The sequence below is a fragment of the Dipodomys merriami genome, unplaced genomic scaffold (assembly GCF_024711535.1).
Source record: "Dipodomys merriami isolate MVZ:Mamm:240054 unplaced genomic scaffold, mDipMer1.0.p SCAF_1, whole genome shotgun sequence".
Lineage (NCBI taxonomy): Eukaryota > Metazoa > Chordata > Mammalia > Rodentia > Heteromyidae > Dipodomys > Dipodomys merriami.
In genome coordinates, this window is record NW_027202270.1 from 77660309 (window position 1) to 77675222 (window position 14914).

Genomic DNA, 14914 nt, shown 5'->3' on the forward strand with positions numbered 1-14914 from the left:
TAACAAATATTTAATTGAATTTCCTGTGTGTATACATACATACATGTACACAACACACATACATATCTACCTCTCTCTATCTACCGAGAACTTACAACTTATTTCCCCAAGACCAAAGATCTAATGGGCTTGTTCCTAATGAGATCTGATGATACAATTTACAGAATATGCTATCACCCAACATGAATTCAGACAGCTCTAACAACTCATTTTTAGAAAGAAGTGAACAAGGAAGTTTTTCAAGATTTATTTTTGGTGTTTTGATAGAATTGTAATTTTGTCACAACACAAAGATTCAAGGCTAAAGAACCAAAAGACTGAGTAACCAACAGTTACTAATGCCAACCAGTTATTAAAGGAAGGGACATCAACATTACACTCTTCCATAAAACCCCTCTGAGGTAGTGACTTCTCTGCAATAAAAACACTATCTTTCTGAACTTATCTGGACACGAACAATGAGAATATTTCTCTATTCAAACAGTCCTTTTTTTTTTTTTTCCTCTCCTGGTCCTGGGGCTTGAACTCAGGGCCTGGGACTCATTCCTGAGCTTTTTTTTTTTTTTTTTTTTTTTTTTTTTTTTTTTTGTGAAAGCTAGGGCTCTACCACTTAAGCCACAGCTCTGCTTCCAGCTTTATGCTAGTTAATTGGGGATAAAAATCTCATGGACTTTCCTGCACAGGCTGGCTTTGAACCATAACTCTCAAATCTCAGGCTCCTGAGTAGCTAGGATTATAGACATTAGCTTCTAGCATCTGGCTCAAATAGTCCATGAAAGTCAGGGCAGGAATGAATGGTCCAGCCTTCTCATGTCTGCCATACACAAAATACCAGAAAACAACTGCCCTGATTTTCTTTAAAGCCTGTGGGATTAAATAAAAAGCTGTGTGTTTACTACATGGCTTATTAACCAAGAAGAAAGATAGTTATTTCCAGATAAGTGAGAACAAATATGATAGCCTGTGATTCATGAAGACTTCAAGGGAAAGAACAATGCAAGAAAAAGAAAAAAACACAATGCAAAAAATAGAGTATGATTCTGGCTCAAACCAACCATCTAATTTTGCTTTTTTCCTTTTGAATGAAATCTATATCCAAAAGAAAGACTATTCATTCAATCAACAATCTCTACTGCATCAATCTCTACTGTGAATATTTCATTGTTGAATGAGAAAACCGTTGCTGCTAGGGAAAAAAAATTGCAAGGAAATTCTGCAGACAATGGAATCCCTTCTCTATGTTTTTGAGACCCTTTGTATTTTCAGTTCTTATTTCTGATTTCTACAAGAATTCCAAACTCATATAACCTTGAAGATTATAGTTAATAACATCAAACTTAAACCTGAAGGAGAAAGATATATTACAGGCTAGCTGGATTCATTTATTGGTTAATTAAAAGATGTGATGGTTATCTTTTCAATTTGATTGGATCAAAAAGTGACTTAAGAGATTAGCAAAGCACACCTCTAAGTGTGTCTTTTCTTTTTGGGGGGGGATAGTCCTGGGGTTTGAACTCAGGGTCTGGGTACTGTCCTGAGCTTCTTTTGCTAGTTCTACCACTTGAGATACAGCTCCACTTCCAGCAGATTTGACAGTTCACTGGCGATAAGTCTCAGAGACTTTCTTATTCAGGCTGGCTTCCAACCACATTCCTCAGATCTCAGTCTCTTGAGTAGTTAGGATTACAGGTGTGAGCCACCAATGCCTGGATATAAGATGATTTCTTAAGAAGACATACTTGCCCTGAGTGTAGGTGGTACCCATCCTCTATGCTGGCAGCAAGAATGGAATAAAGGTGAAGAAAGAAGGAATGTGCTGGCACAGGAATTCTGTTTACTGACTATCATAATGTGATCTGCTCTGCTCTACCATACTTTCCCTACCTTGATAGTCTGAAACCATGAGCCACAGTAAATCTCTCCTTCCTGCTTTGCTCAGGTGTTTGGTCACAGTGATGCAAAACTGTCTTACACAGAAGATCACCCCAAAACATCTTTCTAGCCCATAATCCCAGCTACTTGGGAGTGGTGATAGAAGTAGGAGGATTGCCTAGGTCGAAAGTGAGAGACCTTATTGAAAAATAAAACCAGAAGGACCTCAGGTATAGCTCTGGAAATATAGCCGTGGTTTAGCATACAAAGGGCCATGGGCTCAATCCCCAATACTGGAAAAACAACAACGACACAATAAATCTTTCTATTCAGTAGCGACAAAAAATAAACAGTGTTCTCTTAGAAAGCAGCTTTAAACTACAGGCTAGTTTTTTTTTTTTATTACCACTGGTACAGTGTCTAACTAGCCTTCATACTTTGAAAATTCTTGTAGGCTTTACACTATTAAATAAAATGTGATCTTTATTCAGTTTTTAAAAATTACTTTAAAATTTACTGAGCATCAAAGTCAGTATCAACAACAACAAACAGCAGGTGACAACAACAGCAAAAAGTATTGGTAGAAGTGTAGCTTAGGAGTGTTTGTCTAGCACATGAGAAGCCCTGGGCCAGAATTTGAGCCCTTTGGGGGGGAAAAAATTCAAAACTGGTAATTTTGCCTGCTGAAGCTAGCACACACAGCTACTCTCATTTTGTTAAAAACACATGAATGTGCTAAAAGAAACATTAGCAATGCATTAGCACTAAACTAAGCTCTTTGCAGAATCCCTCATAGAAAACTGAAAATATAATAAATGACATTATATAATTCAGTGTTATTTACTTAGCACCATGTGTGTGGAACACCTAGAATTGTTCCAAACTCTACCTCATAGTCTCAAACCCACAATCAAAGAACTAAGGAGCTACTCTATTAAATAATGAACAGATACACACATACACATACATGCACATGCACAAGCACATGTACACGAACACACACACACACATGCACAATCTCATGGTCATAGTAAGCATAACTTTATCTTTAAAAAAATGTAAGACTTAGCCAGGGAGAGTGGCTCATACCTGTAATACTTACTACTAAGGAAATGGAGTTTGTGACCACACCAGGCCAAAAAAGAAAGAAAAGAAAGAAAGAAAGAAAGAAAGAAAGAAAGAAAGAAAGAAAGAAAGAAAGAAAGAAAGAAAGAAAGAAAGAAAGAAAGAAAGAAAGAAAGAAAGAAAGAAAGAAAGAAAGAAAGAAAGAAAGAAAGGAAGAAAGAAAGGAAGAAAGAAAGGAAGAAAGAAAGAAAGAAAGAAAGAAAGGAAGAAAGAAAGGAAGAAGGAAAGAAAGAAGGAAAGAAAGAAGGAAAGAAAGAAAGAAAGAAAAAGTTCATGAGGCCGTCATGACAGAAAAGGCTGTCTCTCCAACTATGGTGGGAAGCTATCCAGCTAGTCAGGCAAAAAGCAAGATCCTTCTTCAAAAACAAAACCAGTGGGCTGGGAAGGTGGCTCAGTGGTAGAGTGCATGCATCGCATGCATGAGGCCCTGGGTTCGATTCCTCAGCACCACATAAGCAGAAAAAGCTGGAAGTAGTGCTGTGGCTCAAGTGGTAGGGCACTAGCTTTGAGCTCAAGAGCTGAGAGACAGTGCCCAGGCCCAGAGTTCAGGCCCCACAACCGACAAAAAAAACAAATAAAAAAATGCAAAAAGACTGAAGGTGTGGCTCAAGTGGTAGAGTGTCTGCCAAGCAAGCATGAAGTCCAGTATCACCAAGAAGAAAACAAAAAAAAGATCCTGATAGTCATATTAGGCTCTTAGCCTTCTCTCCCAAGAATGACAAGAATACTGATGAGAACAAAGGTAAGAAATGAGCCACTACCTCAAAAGGCCCACAAAAAAATGACACTGTGCCTATTTTGTCAAAATCATTATTTGCTTAAACAGATGAGACCAGCTGGGAGGGCAATGCTGGGTAGTAGGGAAGGGAAGAGAAAGGTGGAACTTGTTTTCTATTCTTATGACATCAGTGGACATAAGGAATAGCTCTAGGAAGTAGAAAGTCCTTGTGAGAAACCCGAGTTTCAATTAGGAATAAGAAACCCACTTCATACAGTCTGAAAGATATTTAATCACGTCTTTATACTTGTAACCATGTCATCCTTCTTAAGGTTAAAAAACAAGAGCATTAACATAAGTAAAAACAACATTTAGCACTTACTGGTAATGAACCCAGGATGGTCCCAGAGTTTTCTTGAATTGAGCAAGTCCTACAATATCAATATAAATGAGTTCCACAATTCTGTCTCCCACAGTTGGGCAACCAGATCTGTTTCCTACAACTTTCTTCATGATTCTAGAAAAAGAGCAAACCAAGAAAGAAAGAAAGAAAAAAAAACTATTAACTTTAAGGTACTGAACTTGGCAAATTCAACAGGCAAAAAAAAAAAAAAAATCACTCCTTAGAGAGGATGGCATAATGTTCCCAAACCTGCTGCCTCACTCAATTCCTCTTGTCCATCAAGGGGAACCCAGAACCCCCTTCTCACTCCTACAGAAGCAAGTTTTGGTGCATAAACACAGCCCTTGAAGTCAACCACCAGGTAAGTCTAATGCCCTGGCCACTGCAGAGCAGTCTAAGCTAGGAGATCCAGGTAAGTGATTTCACCTTCCTGAATCTTTACTTCACTTTCCAGGAAAATAAAAATAAAAAGAATTGTATATATAGCAAGGCTTTCTATCTTGAGAAGTTCAAGAGTACTACACTCCCTCTGCTCCTGTACCTTCATGCAAAGTCAGGTTCCATAGAACTTCTTCCTAAAGTCAGCAAAATTATGTCTGTAAGGGGCCAGATAATAAACACCTTCATCTCTGTCCTAATTATTCAGCTCTGCTACTATAGGATGAAAGCTGCCAGAAATAGAAAGTAACCATAAGTTTGTTGGCATTCTGAAACTATAGAAACAGGCAGCGGGGTCCATCTGGCCTACTGAACCACAGTTTGCTGACCCCTGGTTCACCCTGTACTCAGTGGTCCTCAAACTCATCTCTACAGTGGGATTAATGGGAGGCATCACAGAATATTTAAGACTGAATCCTACCTCCAGATGTTGTAATTTAATTAGTTATAGGAATGATGAACATTTAGAAACTTCAAAGAGTTCTCTAAAACTTAAAAAAAGGTCACAAGTGTTTCAAAGTATAGGCACTTTTGGGGACCACTGTTTTATGTTGCTTCCATCATTTTCTTGTTAAATAAAATCCATCTAGCCCTGAGGCCAATGTATGCAAAGACCATTATCAGCTTCCATGATCAACTTTGCCTTGACTATCAAATCAGTCTCTGCTGGTTATATGCCTTATATGCCTTCCCTGAGCATTCCAGGAAGTTCTTGTTTCTTGAACTTTGTGGTGCCCCATTTGTATAATCCAGCCACCAACTAACTCACTTCTGTATTCCTTCTTTCCTTTAACAATCTGATGAACCCCCAGTGTGCTAGGCATTAATGCTGGGTAACATTCAGTTTCCTGCCTACCACATTTATATTCTAGCATCCACACTTCAATTAGTACTACCAGAATTGTAATTAGGGTAATTATTATTTAATGCATTAATTGCAATAATCAAAAGATTGGCAGATCCTTAACCACATGCTGGTCATCTCTGGAGGCTACAGAAGGCAGGGTGAGTAAGTGGAAGTATAGTAATATGTCCACCTTACAGGGTGAATCTTGGGCACCTCATAAAGCAGGAAGATGGCAACAGGAGGCAACCTGGTAAAGGAACAACAGTGCTGGACAATTAAGGCACAGAAGACCTCAGAACCCATTTTGAAGTCAAAGAGACAGAGGACTCAACTCTTGGGTGTTCCCTTTAAGGCTCAGACAGCTCATGTTTGTGCTGAGCCTCAGTTCCCCATCTTTAAAATGCAGCACCTACTTCTCAATGCTACCAAATAAGATAAAAACACAGAGTGCTTAGCATCTGATGCACAATACGTTGAGGCACAACAGTTTGCAGTTAATAGCTTTCATCAATGTTATGACTGTCATAATTGTTGCTATTACCATGACAACTGAACCTTTATGATGGTACATGACAGGTAAAAATCATCAGCAAATGATTTCATATCAATACACATCTACTAACTTGCCATCAGTTCCTTGAATACAGGAAAGACCAGGGTGGAATGCACATGCATTTAAGACACCTCTCATCTCTAGAATGTTCATCCAAGGCATTTTTTTTTCTTCTGGCGATACTTGGCATTGCAACATGACATTTAGTTGCTGGGTAGTATCTGGGAGTAAGAGGATCCAAGTGTCTGCATGGCCAGCTATGTCAATCAAGAAGGGATTGAGAGAAAACGAGAGCTCCCTGCAAATTTCAGTGAAACAGAAGACTTGGGAAAAGTTAACAGATGGAGCTGAAAGCTGGCTAATTGAAAAAGGATTGGATCAGGGCTTTCAGGAAGTTCACTGTATCCAAATTAAATTATAAACAAGAACCTGCCTGTTTCAGAATTTAGAAAGCTTGATGTTGAGTTAGGAATGGCATGAATTTCAGCAAGAGACAGGGAATTAGGAAAGTCAATAATGACTTGTGCTGCAGATGCTAGAAGCACCTGTAACAGCAAAGAATAAGCTTCTTAGTTTGAATTTTCTGGCAGTCATTTAGGAAGCCTGGGGAGCCTGCAGCTACAATGAAAACATATTATCCTTTTCATAGTGTATGTTTTTAGGTCCTGAAAATAATCTTCTTATCTCCTTTTTAGTGAATTATCACTTTTATTTTCCTCCCCAAGAAATTATCCACTAATAGAGGGCTTTAAGAGTTTACATTTTTTTGTTTTGTATTCTGATTTTAAAATTGAAAAGTAATCTCCTTACTCCTTGAGCTCAGCCAGTGATGCTGAAATCCTAATGTCATGGCCCAGTAAGTACAGAGATGTAATTAAATCACTCCACTGAACTAATTCACCAAGAGGGCCTCCACTGAATGCTGTCTCCGCGATCTTAAAACCAGATTCCTTGGTCAGGAGTCCCAGATGAACAAGAACCTAGAAAACATTAAAAAAAAAGAGGCATATACTAATTTCACCAAATCAAAGAATAAAGTCCATAATAATGCTCCACAAAACAGTCAACTACTTCTTAAGCCGCATTTATATCCTGATGTGATCTCAATATGAGATGTGCCATTTTCTTCCCTAGGAAAAAAGAAGAAGGAACTAATACTTGCAAGCAATACAGCCTTCACAGCTTTTGGTATGACCATCCATGGGTGTGAGTAATGGACAGATTATTCTGCTTTCAAACATTGGGGTAGTTAAAGTCAGAATTAAAGTTAAGCCTGACAATAGAGAATATTTTAGCAATCTGGGCTTTTTTTCCCCCCAAAGTCGATAAATTTCAAACACACAGAAAAGCAGACATGAGAATACTGTCAATACCAAGAGACTTACATCACAGTTTTAGCAATTATCAATTCATGGCCGATTTGATTTAATCTATAACCTCTTTTATCCCAACCTCTCTAGAGTGTTTTGAGGTTAATTCTATACATCACATCTGTCGTTGGTACATACTTCAAACCTTCACTTAAAATATGAAGCCACACCAAACAGGCTAAATTCTTAATATCATCTGACAGCCAGTTAATGTCTGTACTTCCTCAACTGACCTTTGGGAGATTGTGAGGTCAAGAGTGTACACAGTATAACTGCCTCAGGTGTTTCATCTTCTTTAAGCTCTGTCATTTCCTAGTACTCATTTGGAGCAAGGTATGTGTGTATGTGTGTCAGAGACACTGAGTTGTAACTTCAATAGTTTCTCTTGCTGATTGCAATCCCAAGGGATTGTGATACTGGTTATTCCATGCCTTGTGTTTATGGTGAATTAGTAATTAGGTCTTCAGATGTGATCAAGTTCTGATTCAGTTGTCCTGACAATTTATAAGTGATGCTGTGTACTTCCACTGGTGGGAATGATATCAGAGTGTCTGTGTTGGCTGTTGGTGACTACCGGCAATCATTAAATAGTCCCATTAATGTATGAGGCTGCAATACATAGTCTAACATTCATTTATTTATGAAAAAAATTACTTCTCAGACATTTGGTTACCATGAGATACAGTTTGTAAGGAATTAGCCTGGTATATTCTTTCACTTTCTTTTCTAGTTTTCAGAATAAGTTTCAAACCATACTTTGAGGTTTTTACTTATTTCTTACTTATTTTTTAGCTTATTTTTTAATCTGTTGTCAGTACTGCTGGGTCTTGAACCGAGGGCTCTGTGCTCTTGCTTGGCTTTTTCTCTCAAGACTAGCACTCTACCACTTGATCCAGAGCTTTACTTCTGGATTGTGGCTAGTCTATTGGAGGTAATAGTCTCATGTACATTTCTGCCTTGGCTAGCTTCAAATGGAGATCTTCAGATCTCATTGTACTGAGTATCTAGGATTATAGGTGTAAGCCACCAATGGGTTAATTTTAATAATATAAAATAAATATATATATAAATATAATAATAAATATAAATAGTATAATGATATAAACATAACTTAATGTAGTCCAATAAATTACCCTATCAAATCTATCCCAAATTGGCCAGTAAGAACTTTTTCCAGTAGGCTCCATTATTTTTTTTTTGGAAGGGATGCAAATACTAGAGTTTGAATTCAAGGCTTTGCCATTGCCAGGCAGGTGCTCTACCACTTGAGCCACAATCCAGGTTCCTTTTGCTTTAGTTATTTTTCAAACAGAGCTGTGCTTTTTTGTCCAAGGACAGAGACCATAAACCTTTTGCCTCAGCTAGTCTCAAACCATGATCCTTCTGATTTGAGCTACCTGCATAGCTAGGATTATAGGAATGAGCCAATGTGCCCAGATATTCCTTGATTCTTTGGACACAATCCTAGCAGTCTGGTAATTTCTCAGCTCCTGGGTATGACAAAAATATTCTGAGCTTATCACAACTCCTGTCTCAGACTATAACGAGTCATTTTTCTAAGAACTTTTATATACCACCTAGTTCAAAGAGCATTTAGAGATCAAAGACTCTAAGGGACTCTACTTATTTACTGTTTGGAGGCTTTTTAGTGTCTCTAACTGGGAAAATTAATTTTCTTTCTTTTTTTTTATTTAAACCAAACAAAGCTTTAATGGGCACTTTGTTTCCTTTATGGCAATAATAGATTCCTAGTTATTAAAAATATTAAAACAATTCTAAACCCTGCAACAAGTACAGAAAGCAACAGTATTATGACTTCCAGTTTTAGGGAAAATTAGAGATAAGGTTTGCATCAAATAGCTTCCATTTTGTCCTACCTGGAAATGTCTTATGTTTTCTTTTTCTTTTTTTTTTTCTGCCAGCTCTGGGAGCTTAAATCAGGGACTAGGCACTGTCCCTTAGTTTCTTTTGCTCAAGGCTAGCATTCTACCACTTGAGCCACAGCGCCTCTTCTGACTTTTTCTGCATGTGTGGTACTGAGGAATCAAACCCAGGGTTTCATGCATGCAAGAAAGTACTCTACCACTAAGCCACAGGGAAAATTAATTTTCCTCAAAGATAAAATAAATCATGAGTTACTACTGTTACTTCCAATTCAAACCTTTATAGAACATTATTCATTTTACAGCTCTTATTTCTTCTCTTCCACAATGAGAATCCCACTTCTCGAATGTAATTACTCATTTGCTGCATCTCAATATTCACAATAGATTCCACATAGTATAGGGAAGGAATTGTCTTAACATATTTTTGCTGTTCTTTTTGTCCTCAGTGATAAGCCCACCTGAAAGCTTCCATTGATAGTATTGGAGAGACTTCAATACTATCTTCCCCTCTCAGCCCATATCAAATCTGGAAGAATGTGTCAGTTGATCTATTTTACTTTTCTTATAATTTTTAGGTATGGCTTTTTAAAATTGAATTTTCCCACTATATAAAACGGCTCCAATATCCAATCTACAAGGTATAGTATCCTCAGAGATGTTTAGTTTTGATACCTGTTACCTGATACTCCATTGCCTTCTTCCCTTTGATTTTCTTATGGGGCAGAATACGCATAACATAAAATTCATCATTTTGATGGATTCATTTCAGTAGCATTAAGAACATTCACACTGTTGTACAACCATCATCTCCATCCACTTTAGTACTTATGTTTATTTTTCTAAATTTCGAAGAGAGGGTATTGTTAAGTTTCCAAGACTGGTCTCTACCCTTGTCCTGCCTCTACCCTCCAAGTACTAAGATTATAAGCATGCAATGACAATGCCTAGCTTAGTTTTCCTTCCTTCCTTCCTTCCTTCCTTCCTTCCTTCCTTTCCTTCCTTCCTTCCTTCCTTCCTTCCTTCCTTCCTTCCTTCCATCCCTCCCTCCCTCCCTCCCTCCTTCCTTCCTTCCTTCCTTCCTCCCTCCCTTCCTTCCTTTTCTTCCTTCTTTTTTAATCCCCCTCTCTTCTTTAATCTAAGGGCTTCATAGTTACACAACTTGTTTGTTAATAGCTAGCTCTCTACCACTTGAGCCATGCCTCTAGCCCAGCTTTTTGCTGGCGCACTGGAGATAGAGCCTCTTAGACTTTTTTTCCCAGACTGGCTTTGAACAGGATCCCCTACGTCTTAGCCTCCTGAGTAAATAGGATTACAGGAATTTGCCACTGATACCTAGCTCATCTCCTTTATTTTTAACTTTATGGTTTATCCTTCAGCTTGTAAAAATATGAGCAATAAGCATATGCATATTAGTTATGCACTATACAGGTGTAGGTAAATGCTTATACATATATTGTAGATGTAACTCCCTTTCCCTTTCAAAAATAATATATATATTATTATTTACCTAGATTTGTTTTGCCTAATGATATATTCTAAGGATTAAATCCATAGGAAACGTGGAAACACTCTATTTTTCCAGCCCACCTGATACATCTGGCTATATGTTTTCCCATACACAACTTCTTGGTACCAGAATGTTTGGTTTTGTTGTTTTACAAACAAGCAAAACTGACTGATATATTAACCTGTGCTTGTGAGTATTACGATGTGTATCTGTTATTTTTCTTGTCAACAATATCTATTATCTAATTGCTGGACTAATTAGTCAAGCAATCACTATTAAACTTAGTCTGTAGTTGTTTTTAGATATGGGAGCATATTATTCACTTTGCTTAATTCTGAAATGAGAACAGCTAATCCAATACTATGTTGCTTCTAAGCTAGAATGAATAGAGTACAAGAACTTCTAAGCCCAAGGACATTTCAGAAAATGTCTTTCTAAAATGAGAGAGGGGATAACAAGTTCAACAAGAAATGTACTCATTACCTTATTTATATAAAAAAAGAAAATTTCTTCCTAAGTACCTTATGAACTGAAATGGACTCATGTTCAATAAAATCTCCAATAAAATCTTCAATAAAAGCATCACCCAATAGAACAGCAATGCAAATTCACAGACTGCCCAAAACACAAAACTAGTAACAAAAATGTAAGAGCTTCCTGATGATGTAACTGGAAGTTCTCAAAGGCTAGACTCAGGTTAAAAAAAAAAAATGGGGAAATTTTTTCAAGTAACCTGAGAGAAACAATCAAAAGGTCTAGAGAAAATCAACAAGCAGATATTCTGCTTAAAATATCTGAGAAATTGTGCTGGTCTCCCCTAATGGGAGTATTGTAGTAATGAAAAACCCAGAAAGGGATGTACAAAGGCTGATCCAATTTATTGAGGGAATGTCATCTGACACATGACCTTTCTCTTAGTCTTCTTTCCAAGCAAAAGTACGTTTTAAAAGGAAACTGGCATCTAATGGAAGCGAATGAAAAAGAAACTAACTTTCTTCCTCTTTCTCTTTTCAAGGTTTTGCTTTTCTGCCAGGGACTTGATTGCTTGGATCCATGCATCAGCCATTCGCCGGATCCGCAGTCGCATCCAGCGGAATTCTTCATGCTTTTTCATCATATTGTAGAGAATATTAAAATCCGTCCGAATTTCTGCCTAGAAACAGAAATTTAATAAAATGAATAGAAGATAAAAAGCCAGAGAGCAAAAATAGTTTTCCTGATGTGACATTTGAAAACTTGAAAGAGAGAGTCAATTAAATCCAAGGCTTCAACACTGAGTCTTGTCTTGCTTCAGAGCTTTTACTTATGGGTCACAGGACTGCAAATTGAAACACAGGCCCCTGACTGCTGAACTGCTATCAGGGACATCATTAAAAAAAAATTAGAAATTGAGAAAGGCAGAACAGTCATTGCAAACCCCTGAGCCATGTTAAAATGCCAATTTTACAGTGAGTCTTCTTGACACACCTTGAAATTCTCTGTGTCAAAATTGATTGTGCCACTCAGATCTATTGTTAGGCAGCAGACCACTGACTTCAGTTGAAGTCAGCTCTGAACAGGCTCTCTGACATCATGTAGGTTGCCATAGAGTTTCTTTCTGTCCAGAGTTAAATGTGGGAATAAATGCTCATCTAATATTATGTCACAGTCCAAACCACCAAAATGTCTGATTTTCTAAGGAAGTTAAAAGTCCAAAATACTATGTTTCTACCACAGCGGAATACAAACATCAAATTCAGGCTAGAATAATTTATAATCCAAGAACTGTATTTCCCTGCCCCCCCACCATTACTCCCCTGCTATTCTGGATAATATAGGATTCAACTGGTGATTGGAAGAGAGGAACAAGATAATAGCAGTTCTTACTTTATAAGACACCTAAAACAAACTGAGCTCATCTTCCAGCAGTCACCATAGTTTACTCTAAACATTTATCTCCCTCCCTGTCTCCATAGACTCCTAACGCCCCAAATCTTCAACTCTAGTCAACCATGAGAATGTGGGCAATCCTCCCTACTGCCTGTTCTTGTGTTTTTTATTGGAACAGAGCTACAATTTACATGTAGGTATCACCTACAACCACTCTGCTAGAATAGCAAAACTCAGTAGCTATAGCCGAGATTATATGGCTTGCAAAAAGGAAAATATTTAGGATCTGGCCTTTTAAAGCAAACATTCGCTGACACCCAGAGAATAGACTTCATTGCTCAAGGTGGCATACAGGTTTTTCATAGTCTCTTTCCTACCTTCGACTGTCATCTTAAACCTAGTTTATTCAAAACACTCTGGCTTTGGCCACTGATTCCTGCTGTACAACACCAAGTGCTCACCATCACATACTGGAGACCTCCTTTTCCCCCTGACCTCATAGGAAGTCACTCATCATTTTCAATTCAGCTAGAGTGTCATCTTCTCTATGCAATCTACCCTGACTTCTGCAGGCTGACATTGCTTCTTCCTCTTTAATTCCCATTGGCCTGCATTAAAGCATTATGACAGACATGGCTGTTATTTATAATCATCCCCTCTCATTAGATCACCAAGGGCCTCCCCATCTGGCACTGGGTCTTATTCCTATCAGTTGCCCATCATTTAAGGACCCACAGAGAATTGCTCAATATATAAATCTATGCTAACTGGCTGATTGATTTGGTTACTTAGGGCTTAGGACTGGTGACAGTTCTTTAGTAGAACACTATTTCACCCCACGGCTGGCACTTGGAGACTCCACTTGTATCGCTCATCATCTGACATAAATGCACAAGTCTAGGAAGAGTTTTCCAAAATCATTTACCAATGAATTATGATCAGCTTCTTCATAGGGATTTTTTGCTCTCCAAGGTAAATGAGGACACCAATTTTCAACCTGAAAAACATCAATCATCAATACTAAGTACGGTGGCTCATCTTCAAGTGGGTTAATGCACTTATAAAGGGCTGAGGACATTCCTGGCATGGAATGAACACTGTGTTAATGCGGGATATGATTTTCAGTCAAACTCCCAGGACTTCAGTCAACCATCCAGATGCAGGTGCCCCAATCAGTGAAACCTCAGCATAGGTCAAAGGAGCACACGAGTAAACTTCACACCTGTCCTGAAAGCATTTTACAGGGACTGATTCCAAAAAATCATTTAGTACTCACACTTCTATTCTAGAGAGAGGTTGGCTGATGGCAGAAAAATTCCATCACTGCCACAGGGGGAATGAGAATGCAAAGGTGCCTTGGTGTCCATTTAGCAAGCAGACAGGGATGATTTGTTATGCTCTGGCACTCTGGGGAAAGGAAATAAGATGGCATTTGAGCTACAGAGCTCAATCACTATCTGAGGATTCAGGAATGTAACTGATCATTTAAAAGAAATTGGTCAAAGCTTTCTCTCATTTTCTGGCTGTTCGGATTATCTCGAAATAAGGTGAGAAAGAAAGGCTATCAGAGGAAAAAAGGAACAAAAAGGGGGTTATTCGGTTGGTGTGCTTGTGAGAACCATTCTGGAAGACAGATTGTTTTGTCAGTGCACACGGGTCTAGAAAAAGCAAAGAAAGTGCCACATTTCATAGGGATTACTTCCATAAAGGTTACCAAAGAAAATTAGGAAAATTAATTTCTAGTAAAAAAAATGAGAAATAACATCTGGTCTTTGTTTAAAATAGCCACAAAAATTTCATCAACTCTTTGCTAAACTATAATGACATTATTAGCGATGACTACGAAAATGCTCTGAAAATCAATTTTCTACAATCAGGTGGGCCTAGATTTAGCAGAGTAAGAATGTCTTTGGAAGGTCACTGAGGTAGCAGCTCTATGAAGGGACCACAGCCCATGGGTCAGAAAAATCAGTCAGACAAGAAAATAGTTTACCCTCAAGATCTGGTAAGTTTTTAAAGAAACTGCCAGCTTTAACTAATCTAGAAATTATTCCTGATGCAAGGTGATTTTCACTATGATCCCAAATAATTGGCCTTATATGCATAAAATCATCTGCCACTGCTAATGATCCAAAAGCAGTGAGTGGCAAGTTTAGAGAGTCAAATTGGGGCTGGAGGCATGGCTTCAGTAGTAGCGCTCCAACTAGGCAAAACCAAAATAGGGTCAAATCCCTGGACAGAAAATGTGCAATATGCTTTTTCTTCTTGTGGAGCAAAATTAGACTTTATGATATTTGGGAATAACTTCAGAGACTCAAAAACAGTT

General features: G+C 38.0%; 1 protein-coding gene across 6 annotated transcripts in view; it reads right to left on the minus strand.

Moving 5' to 3' along the window:
- Mgat5 (alpha-1,6-mannosylglycoprotein 6-beta-N-acetylglucosaminyltransferase) overlaps positions 1–14914 on the minus strand; it is a 359457-nt gene that overhangs the window by 126089 nt on the left and 218454 nt on the right. For all 6 annotated transcript variants that reach the window (XM_070024198.1, XM_070024207.1, XM_070024236.1 and 3 more), the window contains exons 6-9: positions 13514–13585; positions 11711–11872; positions 6767–6936; positions 4098–4232 (exon numbers count right to left, since the gene is read on the minus strand). In XM_070024198.1, the coding sequence (XP_069880299.1) occupies positions 4098–4232; positions 6767–6936; positions 11711–11872; positions 13514–13585 (539 nt within the window). The remainder of the gene's footprint in view (positions 1–4097; positions 4233–6766; positions 6937–11710; positions 11873–13513; positions 13586–14914) is intronic.